Source organism: Medicago sativa, chromosome 7 (assembly GCF_051527215.1).
Source record: "Medicago sativa cultivar Bolivia chromosome 7, Bolivia_mono, whole genome shotgun sequence".
NCBI lineage: Eukaryota > Viridiplantae > Streptophyta > Magnoliopsida > Fabales > Fabaceae > Medicago > Medicago sativa.
Window position 1 is genome coordinate 87,437,272 of NC_140755.1, and position 19,636 is coordinate 87,456,907.

At 32.4% G+C, this 19,636-nt stretch overlaps 3 protein-coding genes and 1 pseudogene across 8 annotated transcripts; 2 read left to right on the forward strand and 2 right to left on the reverse strand.

Moving 5' to 3' along the window:
* Positions 1–2,796: 2,796 nt before the first annotated feature.
* Positions 2,797–3,226, forward strand: LOC146909768 (cytochrome oxidase assembly protein). Its single transcript, XM_085723022.1, has one exon. It carries the CDS (start codon positions 2,797–2,799, stop codon positions 3,001–3,003), a length of 207 nt encoding a protein of 68 aa, XP_085579148.1. The 3' UTR covers positions 3,004–3,226.
* A 156-nt stretch (positions 3,227–3,382) lies between these two features.
* Positions 3,383–6,742, forward strand: LOC146909769 (uncharacterized). Of its 5 annotated transcripts, none has more exons than XM_085723017.1 (5): positions 3,383–4,973; positions 5,125–5,256; positions 5,513–5,768; positions 5,849–5,899; positions 6,320–6,742. In XM_085723017.1, exons 1-3 carry the CDS (start codon positions 4,834–4,836, stop codon positions 5,610–5,612), a joined length of 372 nt encoding a protein of 123 aa, XP_085579143.1. In that variant the 5' UTR covers positions 3,383–4,833; the 3' UTR covers positions 5,613–5,768; positions 5,849–5,899; positions 6,320–6,742. The 5 variants fall into 5 exon arrangements, with proteins under 5 accessions (XP_085579143.1, XP_085579146.1, XP_085579142.1 ...); XM_085723020.1 differs by having other exon boundaries at positions 5,625–5,768; XM_085723016.1 differs by having other exon boundaries at positions 5,513–5,899.
* An 875-nt stretch (positions 6,743–7,617) lies between these two features.
* On the reverse strand, positions 7,618–12,192 carry LOC146909770 (putative disease resistance protein RGA3). Its single transcript, XM_085723023.1, has 2 exons — positions 9,498–12,192; positions 7,618–7,908 (listed from the first exon to the last, which is right to left on the reverse strand). The coding sequence occupies exon 1, from the start codon at positions 12,125–12,127 to the stop codon at positions 9,518–9,520; it is 2,610 nt and encodes an 869-aa protein (XP_085579149.1). The 5' UTR covers positions 12,128–12,192; the 3' UTR covers positions 7,618–7,908; positions 9,498–9,517.
* Positions 12,193–15,497: 3,305 nt separating this feature from the next.
* On the reverse strand, positions 15,498–19,058 carry LOC146909771 (putative disease resistance protein RGA1; annotated as a pseudogene). Its single transcript, XR_015017645.1, has 2 exons — positions 16,306–19,058; positions 15,498–15,635 (listed from the first exon to the last, which is right to left on the reverse strand). The product of XR_015017645.1 is annotated as a putative disease resistance protein RGA1 (transcript).
* Positions 19,059–19,636: the final 578 nt, after the last annotated feature.

The window sequence follows — 19,636 nt, forward strand, 5'->3', positions numbered from 1 at the left end:
ATAAATAATATTAACACCAACTTTACACTCGTTCTTCTATTGAGTGAAATTCATTTCACTTATGTGCTTACCAATGTATGATAGCAATTGAGTATTAGAAAGACAGCTAGAAAGAAAGTGTCCGCAACACTTCTCATACTACTAAATTTATCACTATTACATATATCATGTATGCAATGATTTACTTTACTATTCTAAGTTGATTATAGATAGATATTCCAACATACTCCATCCGGTCACTATTATAAGCAAAAAACTACTTTTTAGGTTCATTGAATAAATGATGTATGTGGTCTATATTAATGACCACATACATCCCTCATTCAATGAACCTAAAAAGTAATTTTTTGCTTATAATAGTGATCGGAGGGAGTAAATAGTAAGACATACAATTCTGAAATAATTTATCGCAAAACCAAGTTAATTTTTTACTATGGCTAATGTTAACTTATGCCCTCAAGGCACATGTTAAGATACTCATTATAGAAATACAAATATCAAATGTCGTGCATTCAACTTCTTAAAAGTTGTCATATTGTGTTTTACAATGCAAAATTGCTCTATTTAGGTTGCTTAACATGTGCCCTAAGGGCACAAGTTAACATGACCCTTTTACTATAATAGGGATACGAAAGAATAACCAACAACTAATTAATCTAAATAGTTAAAGACTTATTAAATACGTGGTCAAAGGTTTAATTCCTAATTAATATGCATGAAAAAAATTTAGTTTAGAGAAGAAGAACTCATAAAAAGAGAAAAATATAATGCAAGGTCTTTAAAAATGTTTATAAAGAGTCTCTCTAGCTTAGTAGGAATTTAAACCCTAACACACAACTTATTCATTTAAAAAGTAAATTTTTTACCGCTATTTATTTTAAAAGTGAATTTTTTATCGTTAAATTACTTAAAAAAATATTCACTTTGAACAAGCCGAATACAAATTTGTGATGTTTTCCTCTAAAAAAAACAAGAAAATTGTGATGTTCTCTCTCTACCTCTTGTTTTATTTTTGAGTTTTCTTTAATTTAGGTGATTGTAAAAAATAAAACAAATTTAACCGAATAAAACAGAGGCCTTTGGATTATCTTTTGTTCTCCACCCTTCTCTACTCTACTTTTAAACAGCACCGCCACAACACAAAAACTGGGAAGAAAATTTATCTCACTTATCTCTCTCCAAGCTGCCACTCATTTCACAAAAAACTTACTAAAACGCCGCCGTTGAGGTCCTAAGACCGCTTCTCTTCTGGTTAGTTCTCTTCGTCACCCTTCTTTTCGCTATCTTGTACGTTGAACACGGAACCCTATAGTTCTGATACTTGAATCAGAATGTTTTTCTTTCAATCTAGGAAATGGATGTGTATTTTAGATACTGAATAGTTGTATTTGTGCTTTTTATCATCAATTCTATGCTTCTACATCACATTTGAATCCCCTCTTTTCGCATAAACCCTATTTTTTTTTTCTTTCAAATTTCGGTGAAGCTTCAAATTGATTGTTAGAATCTCTAATTGGCAGTGTATATGTATAATTATCATCTTCAGTTTCATAGTAGACTGTTCAATTTATTGGTTGCTCCTAGTTTGTTGTCTGTGGTTGAATCTCTACGTGTGCTTTGCTAATATTCCAATTTAAGGAGTCTGTGTGTTAGAATCAGACCTCTATGGTCTATTAGGTTTGAAATTATACCAGAAATCATATTCCTATTCAATTGTCCTTGATCCGGTCTTTTGAATTCGATGTCATAAACAGTTTGGTGTTGGAATTATACTCTTGGTATCAATTGATAACTACTAACTACAGTGTCTTTTGTGTATATGACTTGGACGTGTATGCCATTTTGCAATCTTTTAAGCTTGATTCTTGATTACAGCTTGTATGTTTGGTGTGTACTGAGTGAGCAAAGGATGTGAGTTGATACCCTTGAGCTTTAAACGACAATCGAAATCATAATGGTAAACAATGTAAATCATAAAAGTTGTTAGGTAAGGTTGATACACTAAATTTCCCCACTAGTTTTCCCAAACCAAAGTGGTATGTGTATATATGTTGGTACAGGGGTAGTTCAAGGTAGAATAACTTAGTTTAAAAAACAAGAGGCTAAGATGTGAGGAAAAGGAATGCTAAAGAAAGGATAAGACACGGTTTTCCAAACCAAATTGAGAGCAGTAAGAAATTTAGATGAAAGACAATCGTATGATTTCAATGAGAGTGGAAATAGTAGCACTTGAATGCAAGAGATTTTAATTGTATTATGTGGTAAGATACTTGAATTGTAAAAGATTGAACATTAATAATTTACGTAACGACTTAATCAACTGTTATAAACTACCAAAGTGTGCTCAAGTAGATTAGGAAAGCAACTGTGAGGAATAATATATCTACAAGATTAGATTAGGCATTATACACTTCATAACAATCATTATGTTAAATACTTTTAATCAAACCAATATTTCGATCTTACAAAGGGTAAGAAAATAAAGCTTGAGACCCTTTTTTTAGAAATTGTAGAAAGAATTATGCATGAGGAATCAGAAAAGCCAATGCAGTATTATAACTATTTAGGACTATTTGAGGTGTATTCAGAAAGATGGTGACAATTGAATGGGTATATGTAAACTGTAAAGAATTAAACATTCATGTTGCTGGTGATTTGTAATCTTTTTACAAGGTGGGAATAATTTGATCCATTGGATTGTAATATATATCAAATTGTTTCTTTACAGTTTATCTAAATTGTGAAATTGTGCTGACTCTTTAACTGTGTGAAATTGTTTCTTTATAGTTTACCAAAATGGCTGGAGTATTAGGATATAGTGGCCTGGCGCCTAAGACAAAGAATTTCATAGTTGCCGGGGGTTTGACAACTTTTGTCTTTGGGGCATACTTCTACACCATGAGAGCAGTTGGAGGTACTGATGAACTACAGGTAGCAATAGATAAGTTTGAAGCCGACAAGAGCACCAAAGAAGGCGAATCAAGCATTCCATCAAAGGCCTAGAGCTTAGTTGCTTACAGTACACAAATAATACTTTGGTTGTACGCAATGTTTTGGTTTGGGATCAAAGCTTTTAACCCCTTTCAGCATGGAAATAGTTAAAGTATGATTTTGAACCTTGTATTTAATAAAGTTTAGGATAAAACTTACACCTTAAGTACTGTTCATGTTATTGTCCAATTGAAACATAATAACCGTTGGATTAAGTATTTCACGTGAGACTCAACATCTCTTGGATGATAGCAGCTAGTTAACGACGTTAACCATTATTTTTCCCCATTTGTCGCACTTCATTTTTCCTTTCATCGTCTTACATATTACATTGTTGACGAATGAAATGAATTAGATGCGATTGTTTTAGCTTTAAAAAAACTAGATTGTGTTAAAAAAATTGGGATTTCATTTGTGTTTGGTTGTACGGTGTAGAGAATTGATTTTAGTTAATAGTGGGTTTAACGTAAATTGACTTTTGTTTGGATACACTCACAAATAAGTGATTCTTATGAGTTGATGTTGTTTGGATAGTTTGAATCAAAATTGACTTTGAATGTGAAATGACCAAATCACCCTTTTAATTGTATTTAAAACTAGACCATCCTTCACAAATTCATTTTATTATTTTTTTTACTGGATTTTATTATTTTATTGTGTCTAAAATAGTATGCATTTTTTTTTTGGTTGAAAAATGCACAAATTCATTTTAAAATAAAATAAAATTTTTGAAGTTATTTTAAATAAAATGTAAGCATTAAAGGATAAATTTAATATGTGTGTATTTAAAAGTTAAAACTACCCCCTCAAAAAACATGTGTGTATTTAACACCATATTTCATTTCCGTTTTTAGTGAATTATTTAATTTTAAGTTGCATTATTGAATCTAACGACAATTATATAAAAGTTTTTTTTTTAAAGGGACAATTATATAGAAGTTATTGAAAAAAATTTAACTAGTAAGAATTTATTAGTAAAATTCATATTTAATCTATAAAACTTAAATTCGTTGGGCTATAGAGGCTTGTAGAGCCACCACCGAAGGCTTAGGAATGGACCTTTGGAGGAAGAAAACAAGCACCGCTTTTTCACACAAGATAATCCAAAAAAAAAAAAAAAAATAGGTAGACAACACAGAACAGTGAGAGGGGCAGAGTTGAGAATACATAGCTAGAAAAATCACTTTTTACTTGTGAGACGCACGTTTTTGTTCCTGGACGTGGAGCCAAACGACCACTTAGTGGTTTTTATTAAACAAATCCTGCGTGTTTATTTATAGAAAAATTTACATTTATCTTCCTCTAAACACGCTAATGGAATTTGAACTTAGAACCTTCAGATTCATAACATGTATTTTTACCGGGAGATCAAGGCCTTAAATGTATTAAACAATTTATTTCCTCAAATTTGCAAAAATATAATTTAGTCTCTTAATACTAAAAACAATTCATTGAATTTTGTTAATCTTTCTCTTTCGAATTTAAGCCTACAATTTTAAAGATGATACGTTTGTTTTTGATAAATTAAAAAAAAAAAAAGAGACTATTTTATATAAGGTTTTATTAGTTTTGATAAATAATTAAAAAAGAGACATTTTGATAAAAGGGTAAGTCGGAGAAACTAAATTATTTTCTAACACCAAAATGTTGAATACACCTTTATTTTAGCCCCAAAATATGAACACTATATTCTACTTCCTCCGTCCTATATTTAGGACTTAAAATACAGATTTCTAAGCCCTCACGTTTCTGAGTTTTTCAAAGCCGACGTTCCTCACTTCCTTTCATCGGAAGAGGGACAAATCAATTGATATTTCAAATTACAGTTTTTGATTTTGAAGTATGGAAGAAAAGGTTTGGAAATCTTCTTTAAACGAAGATAGTGATGATAAGGATGATGACAATGTCTATTTGCAAAATGCAAGTGATGATGAACAAGACTTTCACTTTTCACCAACTTCCTTCCACAACTTGCAATTCAGGTCAATTATGTTATGTTTTAACAATGGTTGTTAAATTATTATTATTTCGAGGAAAACAATGGTTGCCTTAGTACTGAAAATATCTCTGCTTCCCTTCCCTTCACTTTTGTATTGTTTTCAAAATGATTTTTTTTTGCATTTCATCTTCCAGGAACATAAAATCAAAAGGAAGATGGAATGAAGAGATGGGAATGGCAGAAGTGTATGAAAAGAATGGAAAAATGTGGGTAACAACTGGAATTGTTCGTAATGGCAAGATTTACACTTCAATTGAGGAAACTTTGTAAGTTATATCATATGCCATCTTTATTTTTATTTACATTCTACTTGTGAAATTTTACAAGTAGGGAGAATTCACAGTACTTAAATCCATATCTTTGTGTAAGAAACAAATTATGTAGTTAGTGTACAATTTTTGTGAGATAATATGATGTGTGTTAGATGCAAAATTAGCCGAAAAAGGAATTTGTAATAATACATTTTTGATAGGATAAAATGTTTTGAAAATTTACGTTTACGTAAATTTTGATTTGTCACAGGTATCTTATGGAACTAGAAGCCTTAGATCTGTTAGATCATGGTGATAGAACTATATCTCTAAAAGAAATGTATGAAAAAGTTGATAGTGGGATGTTTTGATGTTGTTGGGAGCTTTTTGAGGCTTACAGGCACTTCAAGTCTCTTGGCTACATAATTGCGCGGCATGATGTTGCTTGGAGTTTGAAAAGTATCAGAAGTTCTCTTATATTTTCTGATCTTGAAGGAACGGAAGAACGCAAAGAATTAGTAGACATGGTTTCCATCGATAAGTTATTTGGTGACTTGAAGATTAACGATTTGAATCCAGATTTTGATGTGTATCTTCCTAACAACAGGTTTAGATAGTCTTCTCCCGGCGATCCACATTTTCTGCTGCATTTGTCTAGGTATATATTAAACCTTTGATCATATCAGCATGATTACTTTAGATTCAAACATTTTCTTGAGTAATTATTAGGCATTTTGCAGTAATACCTTAAATTTCTTTTCATTAAGAGTGATGTGTGGAGTTTGTCTATTTCTTCCACTTGCTCCTTCCTTTTTTCCAAAAACATCCCCTCCCCTCCCCTCCAAACTCCCAAACAAAGCCTACGAGTGATGTGTGAAGTTTATCTATTTGGACCACTTAGGACACATTAGGTGTATTCATTTAAAATGTTAAACTAAAAAAGTCCAAACTGATTTTTCGGTCGTTATACGGGAACAACTATGCAAATTTGTCGTTAGCTCTAGCATTCCTTCATTTTACTCCTTTATCTGGTTTTAGAAAATATATTAAATCAGTCATTTCATGTGTATTTTGTTAGGGGTCATCCTCCATCTAGAGCAGAAATTGAAGCTACTGAGAAACAATATGGTGGCATTCCATTGAAAATTTGTCTGGTCACAGAAGGAAGGGTCAGTTTCTTTTCTTCTGACAAGGTTGAACTTCCTGTTCTGTCCTGAATTTTTGGTATCAATCCTGCATTTCCACTCTGGCCTGATCTGAAAAGGTAGCTAAGGATTGTAATGATAAAAAAAGGTTACACAATCCAATTATGTGCAAGATAAAGCTTCAGAATCTGTTGCGGTTAACCTCTCTTTGCAAACGGACTCGAGGGTGATCACAATGAGTGCTTGAACATATGATTACTGCATATGTTGTTCAATCTACTATTGTAATTTCATTTTGAAATCTTAGGATACATTAAACATTACAATTAAAAGCAATTACTTTCAATTCCTACTGATTTGGCATTCCTACTCTCAAATGTTATCAATCACTTATATGCTCTCTTTTGATGAATGTTGTTTATGAAGTATTAACTCTTACATACCGAGGTATAGTTTAGTTTAGTACAACCTAATGTTGGAAGAATTTGAAGGTGGTATGTAAGAGGATCTGTCCTTTAACGATGACAAGCTAGGACAGTGAGTAATTGCAATCTTATTAAGCTGTGACAATTTTTGGAAGAGCTTCAAATCTTATCATGCTAGATATATACTGAACCCGTTAGTTGAGACTTGAGACTATCCTCCAAAAGACATAAATTTCAGTCCTGTCAAGCTCTTTTTATTACGCTAATGCGTATAAATTACAAACATTAACTTTTATGAAATTTTTATTAAAATTATAGGTATAGATAATAGATATTTTGCATTTCATAGTGTGAAAAACTATACTTATCTTTTTCAAAGATAGAAACAATATAACATTCTTATAGTTAAATTTGTTTAAATGTATAATTGGAAGTGGAAAAGTCAGTCCAAAACCATGTATTTTCCTTCTTATACAATATGAATATTGAAACTAGTTCATTAATATCTCACCAAAGCATAATTGGAAAGAAGTTAAATGTGGTTTTCCAGTCTCAGGAAACATTGTTTTGTGGTTGTTCCAGAGTTGTCTCTAGGGTTAATTAGGATTAATAAATTTCTGGTTGATCTATCAATCTCTTTTTATCTATGGATTAGTGATGGTTGCAAAGGTTTTACAGTTAGAGCTTGCAAGCATAAATGGTTTCCCTACCAACTCCCAACTTATTTAACTACTTAAATCACAGCTCACAATTAAGGATAGGATATTCATAATTAGGCTCCACTGAATGTTTAGAGCATATTTATATTTCACAAGTCTAACCACTTCTGTAAGAGCAGTGGTATGAGAAAAATCACCTTCAATTTCAATAAAATAACAAATGGCAAGTACACATACAAATGTTTGTGAGTACTGGAATATAGCATGAAAGAGAATAATCATTTTCGATGATTTGAGTACATAACAAAAATGCCAATGTACACATCTTGAGAATCTAAAGCCTCTTGCTAGCATTCATCATCTTTTGCAACTACTGCTCTGCTCTTCTTGTGTGACCCTTCAGGTAGCACATGCCTTTTACCCCTCCAGCTTGATCATCTACATTTCCCAATAAATAAAGAAAATGTAACTCTCAAAACAAGTTCTCTTTTACTCATACCAAATATATTCTAATTTGTTATTTATGAAACTATATCATTTTGAAAATTCACACAATGTTACTGCTAGAATTTTGTGATTTCATTCTATTGACAAAAATTACAGTTAAAAGAAAAGGTTAAAGTTGGAAAGAAGCTGTAGTGCTACGTGAAGCTTTAAACTAACAAACATCACTAGCAACAACTAATAAAATGAACAAATCTATGAGTAACTATCCTACTCAGGAAACCTTGTTGAGTTCAGTAAACTAGGTTCAATCATAATTGATAATCAATAGTAGATTAGTAGTAGTTGAGTGTTTTAAAATCATATACAATATACACTTCATGATGACATGATATATAAATTTCCAATTTCAGCCCTTTGCCTTATTTTTTCAACTTGAAAATAGTTTAGGAGGTGTGACCTATTAATTAATTTTGAAATGCAAAAATAGAGAAGGGGAAAAGAGATCGACGGCCAACAAAGGTTGCAAGGTTTCTGTTGTATTAGGCCCATTTGTTTTAGATTTAATATATATATATATATATATATATATATATATATATATATATATATATATATATATATTATCCTTTGTATTTTTAAAAATAGTACAAGTTATTTCAAACTCATATTTTTTTTTTTGACAAATTTCAAACTCATTAGTTATAAGTTTAAAAAGAGATTTCAACATTCACTAATTTAAATATTCATTGTTAGAGATTTTACATAATAAAAATCACATATATATTTTTTCAACAAGACATATTTTAAAAATGATTTTTATATGAAAAACTATTTGAAATAGCTTTTTATTTTAGAGGTTTTTTTTTATTTATCATCCAAAAAAATTATAACAAAATAATAAAATATTTATAATGACATTTAAGATAAGTTATTCAAACGGATTTTTCATTTCAGACTTTCTTTAAAAAGTTTTTTGTAAAAAAATTATAGCAAAAGAATGTTACACTATAAAAACAATTTTCGCCTAAAAAAAACTATTTAAAATAAAACTATAACAAACTGGCCCTTAATTAACAACTACTTACAGAAAAGGTAAACATTTATACGTTCATAAGGAAAAAAGTGCTAAATATATATTCTAACAGTTAAAAGAATTAGTTTTGTTAAATAAAAACAATTAAAAGGATTAAATTACCCTTATGATAGATAAAATAAGTACTACTAGTTCATAAAAAGCTTATTACTCTCTCCGTTTCAAAATGAGTGTCGCTTTAGCCAAAAAAATTTGTTTCAAAATGAATGTCACTTTCGGTTTTCAATGCAATAATAACTTTTTCTTTTCAATTGTACCCTTCAATTAATACTATGTAACACTACTTCCAAAGTATTATTTTTTCTTTAATGGAAAACAAACCAATAGTTGATTAGGATAATTTGGTAAAATTGCTATGAAATTTGACTACTTTATTCCATTCCTTAATCTGTGTGTAATTGGATAAAGCAACACTCATTTTGAAACGGAGGGAGTATCTAACATAACACAATCGACACTTATTGGATAGTAAAAAATGTATGTTTACCTTCAAGATTGATGACTTGGTTACGCCTCCTCTCCTGTTGGTTCATCGATGGAAATTGATTTGATGTGAGCAATCATGGGCCAATACTCACCAGATTGGCGCTGACATTTTCTGCTCAACTCAGGACAAGCAATTATGCGAAAATCTTCAAGGGCGGTGAGGCGATGCATGTCACTTGGAAGACTCAACAGTTGACGACAGCCAACTATGTAGAGCCTCTTAAGACGAGTCATTGTAGATAGAAACACTGGAAGCATCTTTAGATTAGGAATACTATTGATTACCAAGGTCTCTAAAGTGTTCATGGCACATACAATCCATTCTGGTAAGGTCACAAGCGTTGGAAAACCCAGAAGATACAAATGTTTCATCCTCAATGTTTGGATTGGACTTTCATTGTTCAATAACAGGTTTAACTTCTCACAGTTGCGAATGTGCAAAGTCTGTAATTTAGGGAAAATATGTAGAGGTAAGGACTCTAGGCTACCACATGATTCAAAATACATTTCTTCAATGGAAGGGAGTTGATGTCTAAACAAAAACTTTATGTTGTCACAATAATGAAAACTCAAATCTTGAAGATGGATTAAGGTTACAAATTCATCAAGTGTTAAAACAGATTGTTTTGTGGTTACAGTCAGACGGTAAAGGCTGATTAGCTTCCCTAATCCTTTTGGCAAATTTTCAAACTCTGTGCACCCACTGAGATTCAAATCTTGTAATTGTAGGAGTTTGCAAATGGAATTTGGTAGTGTTCTGATTTTGCGATTGCGAGAAAGATCGAGAACTCGCAAGTGTTTTAATTTAGCAATTGAATTGGGCATGGTTTCAAATGAAGAATCAGTTAAATCCAAATAACGCAAATATTTGTACCTTGAAATCCATTCATTCAGAAGACTTTCACTTTTAAGACCTAATCCTGAGATGGGAAATAATATACTTCTCACACTTCTAGACTTTGGGATCAAATTAACGTCAAGTGAATCATCTTCAACAACTGATAAATGCCTTACTTGCTGAGGTATATTCCGAGTATGCGAGTCTACCGCTACGAAGTCCTCTGTTGAAACATACAAAGCAAGATCATGTATCAAATCATGTACTTTGAAATAACAAAAGGAGCCAACGTCAGATACATCCTGAATAAATGATCTTGAATGCAACTCATCAATATATTTTCTTGCAATACTCTCCAGCATTTCACCTCCATTTAGGGATTGAACTAATCCAAGTGCTACCCAAAGACTACAAATTTCATAACTTCTAAAGAGGCGATCTTTGGGATAAAGGGAAAAATAAGCAAAACATTGTCTGAGATATGATGGCATTTGATCATAACTTAATTTTAGGGCAGGTAAAATATCATTTTTCTTTTGTTCTAAATTCCACATCTCAGAGTCCCTAACAAATTCCCACTTACTTATATCGAAGTTTGAGAAGAGAGAACTTCCTAATGTTCTCACGGCTAGCGGGACCCCTTGGCATTTTTTCACAATTTCTTTTCCGATCTCTACTAGATTTGGATATTTTTTTTCTTCACCTTCCTTGAATGCCCATTTGACAAACAGAGATAAACAATCCTTTGGAGAAAGACCTTTCAAAAGATACGGAAGAACATCACCCATCATCAAAGCAATTGAGTTACTACGTGTTGTCACCATAATTTTGCTTCCCGGTGCACCAACTTTTATCAAATCTTTCAATTCAAGCCACTTTCCACGATCATCATTCCATACGTCATCTAACACGAGTAAAAACTTTTGAGCAGAAAGTTTTTGTGTCAGACGGCTTACTAGCTGCACAATGCCTAAGTTGTTTATGTTTTCTAATTGAGCAAAACCACTTGATGGTGCAGAAGATGAAGTAAAAGTGGAAGTGGTTTCAGAGTTGATGATATTAATGATTATCTTTCTGATGTTGAAATCATCAGAGATACACACCCACATCTTCAACTGGAAAAGTTGATCCATCCTCTTATCATTAAACACCGACTTTGCAAGTGTGGTCTTTCCCAAACCTCCAATTCCCACTATTGGAATGACACAAAGACTATTATCACTATCACCATCGCCGTGAGGATGGGGCTGCATCAAAAGATTGATAATTTCATCTTGCTCGTTTTCTCTTCCTATTACACTTGAAGCATCAATATGAGGATATGTCATTTCTCTTTGTTGCACAACGAGTCCGGGATCAACATTTGTAAGACCAAACCTAACCCCATCAGCTGCCACCTTATCCAATCTCTCCCTAATCTCTTTGATTCGACGTGCCATCTTAAAACGGAAAGCAAGTGGATTAGAGGAAGAAACAAAGTGGCGTACCTTCACCCGTGTGCTACCAGAAGCTTCCACAACTTGTTTTCGCTTGTCTTGCAAATCAAATCCATCGAATACATCTTCAGCATCATAGCATATATTTTCAATCTGCCGCAGCCATTCACGCAGCCCATGCTTTTGGTCCTTCTTGCGCTCAGCATCCAACAATACACCACTGACAATTGAGAGAGTGTCTTTGAACCCTTGTAGATCTTTATACACACCATAGGCTCGAGAAGCTTCTTCATAAGCATAACAAGCAAGTTTTCCTAACAGTGAATGAGCAATATCAAAGGCAAATGATTCTGCCATGGTAACGATGAAAGAGATGAAACGATGTTGATAATATTTAAGTTTGTGGTTATGGTTTTGGCTGTGCCTTCTTACTATCCATACTTGTTGTTTATATAATGAAGTCAGTCAACTTTAGTAAAAGACAGAGTCGTCTTGTGTATAGAACATTATTGGATGGACCCATAATTTATGTGGTTCAGAAATGAGGAAAAACATTTAAATTTCATTAATGAGTGGAACAATAACCAATACATATCAAGAAATGTAATTAATTTTAAGTCGTTGTGTGATTTATATCATACCTCCCAATTCTAAAGTATGAGATCCTCCATGATTTAAACTACTAGTAATATGAAAGTGAGTGGTGGAGAGTGTGTTGTAAAGAGAGTGTTGCTAGCATTATTACTCATATTTCATTGGTATTGTAAAATAATTTAGAATTTTGAACAATTTTTTTCTTTTCGAAAACAACATTATAATTTGGGACGGATGGTGTATTTTAAGCAATAAGTTATCTTAAAATATTATGGGTAAGTATATGGGGGATTGCATTCTGCTGTTTGTGGGCCCCACATTTTTTAAATATTAAAAAATTAAATAGAGGTATGATCCTCTCCATTTATGATTCTCTCAATTTTTTTTTCATTTTGAGAGTCTCAAATAAGCATTATCATTTATATAGTTATTGATAAATGATTAGTGAGTCTCGTTTAAGAAGTTTGTATGTGATGCTAGGTTGAAAGAACTAAGTGCATATTAGATATTAGTATTAAAAAATTATAAATGTGTTATCCATACACGTGGTGGCGTATGAGGAAGAGTTTCAAAATATACAGGACCTGCAATTACCATGCTAGATATACTGAGGTATTCACTAACCGGTTGAGGCTATCCTTCAAAAGGTAGAAATTTCGGAATCAATCGAGGGATTTAGTGGTCAAGGCCTTTAAAGTTCGACAACTCCACTTTCTTTAAGATATAAGGTTAAATATGTTTTTTTAATCTTTATTAATTTATCTATAACTTCAAATTAAAGATTAAGTAGTTAAATTTATAAGTAAATGGTATTTTAACGTCTTAATAATGACATGTCATGAAAAAATCACTTAAAATATGTGATGTGAACTTTTTCAAAAAGATTAAAAAGAAAATACAGAGAGACCGAAATTCGAAGGAAATTTTAAAAAGATTAAAAATAAAAGTTGGTGTATTTAGAATGATTACAAATATATTTAATTCTTAAGTTTTTATATGGATTAATTATGTTTTTGGTCCCTACAAAATTGCGACCTTGTAAGTTTAGTCCTTACTTAATTTTAATAGCATTTTTAATCCCTACAAAAAATTTCCGCATTCAATATTAGTCCTTACTCAATCCAAATTTGTTTAATTTATGTTTAAACTCTTAAGTTTTTCAACAATTTTTTACAGGCGTGTTAAGAACGTTATTAAAAGGTCCTCTGAAAAAATATCGCAAAAATTTGATTTCTACGTCCATATTTTTGTTACTTATATCTTAAACTTTTGTCGTTTTAAAAAATTCATATTTAATTTATTTCATGTTAAAAAATTATAGATTTTAGTAAATGAACCTGTCATAGTGTTCTAAACTTGTATAAAAAGAATCGTTAAAAAATTTAAGAGTTTAAGGATAATTAAACAAAATTTATTTTAGCAGGGACTAAAATTATAAGTAAATTTTTTTTGTAGGGATTAAAAAAGCTATTAAAATTAAGTAAGGACTAAACTTAGAAGGTCGCAATTTTATAGGGACCAAAAACATATTTAACCCTTTTTATATTGATTGAAAGTAGTTGATTAATGCCTCTTTGAAAACAAGCTAACTGTGGTTTCTAGTATCCGGAAACATCTTTTTTTTTTTTTTTTTGTGTGGATGTTCAGAGTTATTTCTAAGGCTAATTAGGATTAAGAAAGTTCTGGTTGATAATATTTCAAGCTCCGATTATTATATAGATTATTGCTGGTTGCAAAGGTTTGACGGTTAGGGCTTGCAACCACAAATGGTTCCCCTACCAACTCCTAACTTGTTTAGCTACTCAAATCACAGCTCACAATTAAGGATAGAATAATATTCACAATTAGACTTCATACTTTATAGCATATTAATTAGGGTTAATGTACAGTAGAAACTCTTTAATTTAATACTCGGTAAATTAATAAACTCTCTAAAATAATAAATTTGTCTGGTCCCGACTTGGGCCAATGTAAAAAATTGAAAAACTCGATAAAATAATAAGATAATAATTTTTCGGGAGATCCCTTTATAATTTTCGGTCCCAAGAAAATCATAAATTAATAATTCATAGAAACTGAATACATTGAACACATTTGTTCCTCTTGTTTACATTTACTGTACTTCAAAAATCATTATTGATTTTCAATGCATATGAACACAATAGTTACTAGCTAATTTACGTTGAGTCCCAAGGTTCGCTGCAACATAATTCTAAGAGGCATAGACTAATTTGCCTTTTTGTTTGGTATGTACAATATAATTACTTAAAAACTCTTTAAATTAATAATTATTAATTTATCGATAAATTAATAACTCTCTAAATTAATAAATTTCTCCGGTCCTGACATTATTAATTTATAGAGTTTTAACTGTAATTTTATATTTCAACCTTGTTACTTAAAGATTTTTTACTTGTAAACTTTCATGAAATTTGACCTTACAAAATAGGGTGTAAACCAAAATTTGTCAAAATGTTAGGGGACGCAAATACCTTTAATCTTAATATTGATACCATGAAGGTCTAATAGAGAAAAGTTCTTAAATTACAAGGTTGAAATTTATAAATCAAAAGTACCCGGAGCTAAACCAAAATTTGGTCAATTGACATGGCTAAAAATGCATTTAACTCGATTAAGTAATATATTATATATTTTACAGGTATAATATAACAACTTTTGTTAGAGTAGTGCTGTATATGTTTAAAAAACAAAGTACTTGAGAAAATACAAAAATGCAAACATGCCACTTTTTAAAAATAAAAAAACTTTTTATAATGTTTTAAATATGTCTGAAAAAAAATAAAAAATTTAAAAGTTTATGGGTAATTAAACAAAATTCACTATAATTATAAAATCAACTTACAATAATTTCAGAATGAAAATGCCTAAAGAAGGGAAACATTACTGTCTCAACTTGGAAACCAGGTTCCATTCCACGACAAGCAAGATGATTTGCTGAAGAATGAACGTGCATCTCAGCATGAAGAGTAGTACATGCTCCCATCCCAGGTTGCAAACAAAGCCTTGAATGAAGTGACAGATTCAGTTCCCCTTCCTCTACTTCAAATTCAACACATGACAAATGATAAGTTCTCATAAATGTTTTGAGAATCTAAGTACTCTTTCTGGAAGTCATCTTGCCATCAACTACTTGAATGCTGGACCTGCTTGCTGTTGTACACACAACTCTTTTATTGCATAAGCTGTCTTCTTCTTTCTACTTCTTTGACCATGTGTCCATTTTCCACTCTCGACTCGTCATCAACCTTACCTTGTAAATAAAGGAAACTTAACTCTCAAAAGAAAGCATCTCTTCTATATAAAAAAGTTTAGTGTTACTTGAAGGTTTGAACTAACAAACATCAGTAGCAACAAATTATGGAAATAACTTATCACTAACTACTCAGCAAAACATGTACAGCTCACTAAACTAGGTGACGCCATTCCAAGGTGTGATTTTTAGTTATAAGTTACCTCCAATTCAGTGGTCTTAAAATCATACAAATTACATTCTCTATAAATTTCCAATTTCAGTTCTAACTTTATGTCTTCAAACAAGAAAGTAGTTTAGGATATGAAACCAACACTTATCTGATAGTAGTACAAAATAATATAAAAGAAGGGTCTTGCTAACAAGTGCCCTGAGGGCATTGTTTAAGGAACCTACAAAAAGAAATTATGTATTGAAAATACAAGTCAAGTATTTGTTAAAGTCATAACCGTACAATTTCCAATGCAAAAGTTGCTACTTTTAGATGCTTAAACAATGCCCTTAGGGCACTTGTTAGCATTTTCCATAAAAGAAAGTAGGAACAATCCTCATTCACAACATGAAAACCATTTGAACATTAGGTTTTGGGGGTGAGATATCAAATTTAAAGGAATGTTATTTAGCCCAAACTTAGAAAAGGATCATGTATGTGACAAAATGATATGTTTACCTTCAAGGGTAGATGACTTCATATTCTCCAATTATAGTGCTTTTGATGTGAGCAATCATGGGCCAGTACTCTCCAGACTGAGGTTGACATTTTCGGCACAATTCAGGACAACCATCTATAATAAAAGCTTCAAGAGCAGTGAGGCGATGCCAATCAGTTGGAAGACTCGACAGCTGAGGGCAGTCAAAAATATGAAGCCTCTTAAGACGAGTCGTTGTTGTTAGACACTCAGGAAGTGTCTTAGGATTGGGAAATTCATGAATTAGTAAAGTCTCTAAAGTATCTACAACACCTTCAATCCAACTAGGAAATGTCAGAAGCCCAGTAAGTTCCCCGATATATAAATTACTAATCATCGATCTTAGGATTGGCCTATCATTGTACAATGATGAGTTTATCATCTGACAGTTTAAAATAATCAGATCCTGTAATTTAGGAAAAATAAAAAGAGGTAAGGACTCTAGGCTACCACATGAAAGAACAGTCAATTTTTCAAGGGAAGTAAGTCGTTGTGCCTCGTTGAATAGAAACTTCATATTATCACAATCATGAAAAATCAAAACTTGAAGATCGTTCAAGTTTGAAAATTCTGTCAGTGACGTAAATGATTGTTTTGTGGTTATATGCAATTCCCGAAGGCTAATCAACCTCTCTAACCCTTGAGGTAATGTTTCAAGCTCCGTGCATCCCGTGAGTTTCAAGACTTGCAAATTATGGAGTTTGCAAATAGAATGGGGAAGTCTCTTGATTCTCCGATTATGAGTAAGGTCGAGAACTCGCAAGTGCTCCAATTTAGCAATTGAACTAGGAAGAGTCTCAAAGGAAGAATCTCTTAAACCTAAATATCGTAAGTATTTGTATCTTGACTTCCATGTATCCAGCAAAGTTTCACTGTTAAGGCCGACTCCTTCAATGGGGAATAATATAGTTCTCAAACTTCTGGACTTGGGGAATGAAGCATTGTCAAGTGAATGATTTTCAACAACTGATAAGTGTCTTACATGTTCAGGTATATTCCTAGTATGTGAATTTATGGCTAGGAACTCCTCTTTCGCAACATACAGAGCAAGATCATGTATCAAATCATGTAATTTGAACGTGAAACTGTAGCCGAAGTGTTCAAAATCTTGAAGAAATGACCTAGAATTTAAGTCATCTATATATTCTCTTGCAATATCCTTCAGTTTTTCACTTCCATTCCGAGATTGTACCAATCCAATAGCTACCCAAAGACTAGTAACATTATCACCAAAGAAGGTATGATCTTTGGGATGAAGGGAAAAGTAAGCAAAACATTGCCTTAGATAGGATGGCATTTGATCATAGCTTAACTTTAGTGCTGGTAAAATATCATCTTTTTTCTGTTTTAAGTTCCATATCTCCGAATCTCTCACAAATATCCACTAATTTAAATCATATTTGAGAACAAGGAACTTCCTAATGTTCTAACTGCAAGTGGAACCCCCCACACATTTTTTTCACGATTTCTTTTCCAATATCCACGAGATCTGGATATTTAACCGCTTCACCTTCCTTAAATGCCCATTTGACAAACTAAGATAAACAATCCCCTGGAGAAAGACCTTCCAAAACTTACGAGGGAAGAGTACCCATCATTGAAGCAATTGAGTTGCTACGGGTCGTCACTATGATTTTGCTTCGTGTTGCACCAATTTTAATCAAATCTATCAACTCAATCCATTTTGCACGATCATCATTCCATATATCATCAAGCACAAGCAAAAACTTCTGACCAGAAAGCTTATGTCTAAGACGATTTTGCAGCTGCTCAATATCAAAATTGCTGATGTTTTCTTCGTGAGCAACAGCAACACTTGGTGGATCTGAAACTGGAGTGAAAGTGGAAGCAGCAGAAGCAGAATTGATGATTTTTATAATTATTTGTCTGATGTCAAAATCATCAGAGACACAAGCCCACATCTTCAACCCAAAAAGTTGATCCACCGTCTTATCATTGAACACCAACTTTGCAAGCGTGGTCTTCCCCAAGCCACCAATTCCCACTATGGTAATAACACACAAACTTTTATCACCATCTCCATCTCCATGAGGATGTGGTTGCATCAAAAGTTTGATAATTTCCTCCCTATCATTCTCCCTCCCAATAACACTTGAAGCATCAACATGGGAATGAGTCAGTTCTCTCCTTTGCAAAACAAGTTCAGGACCATTGTCAATTTTCGCAAGACCAAACTTGTTCCAATCAGTGGCTACCTTATCCAATCTGTCCCTAATGCCTTTGATCTGATGGGCCATTCTAGAACGGAAAACAAGTGGATTAGAGGAGGAAAAGAAGTAGCTTACCTTCATGCTCGTGCTGCCAGAATCATCCACAACTTTCTTCCGCTTGTGTTGGAGTTCAAATCCATCAAATATATCTTCAGCATCGGAGCAGATGTTTTGAATCTGCCTTAGCCATTCACGCAGCCCATGCTTTTGGTCCTGCTTATACTCAGCATCCAACAGAAGACCTATGACAATGGATAAAGTGTTTTTTATCTCTTGTAGATCATCATACACACCATAAGTTCGAGAAGCCTCGTCATAGGCATAAGAAGCAAGCTTCCCTAGCAGTGAATCAGCAGTATATAAGACAAATGATTTAGCCATTTTTATGTTTATTAGTAAACAGCAGATCTATAAATGGAGTTGGGATGTAATGTAAGTATGTGGTTTTGATAATAATTGTCCCTTCAGTTTAGCTCCATACTCATTCAAAAGTCAACCAAGAAAGATAGCCAAATTATTTTATTCATGGGGGAACCAATGCTTTAATACTAGTTGTCATTATTTTTATTTACAACATAGCAAGTTGTTAGAAGAAATTAAGATCCATGTGCTTCTTATTATAAAAAAAAAAAATATGTACAGGTTCACATCACTACAATAAGCAGTCAATAAACAGCACAACAAGATTGAAGAATGCATGCAAAGGTTTGTGGCATTTGACTTTTCTGTATTGGTTATGGAAGCTTCGTTTGGTTTGATTTGGTTATATTTCTTGGATTTTCACTTATGCAGCTATGGTATTCCAGACACATAACTTGGGACTTATGCTGCAATCATGTATTACTGTTACCGACAGCACAGTCACTTGACAAATCTGAATCCTTGCGTATACTGAGCACCACAATCATCAATCACATGAGACACTATAGTGATCTCAGTTTGAAAACATTAATCAACCTTGGGGAAGGTATATATATCTTCTGGTGTGGATTGTGGTGTCAGACCATAAGAGCTACCAGCAAAAATATTCCAAGACTCAGAATAATATGATTGTGATCCGTTTGATTGGAAATCGGTGAAC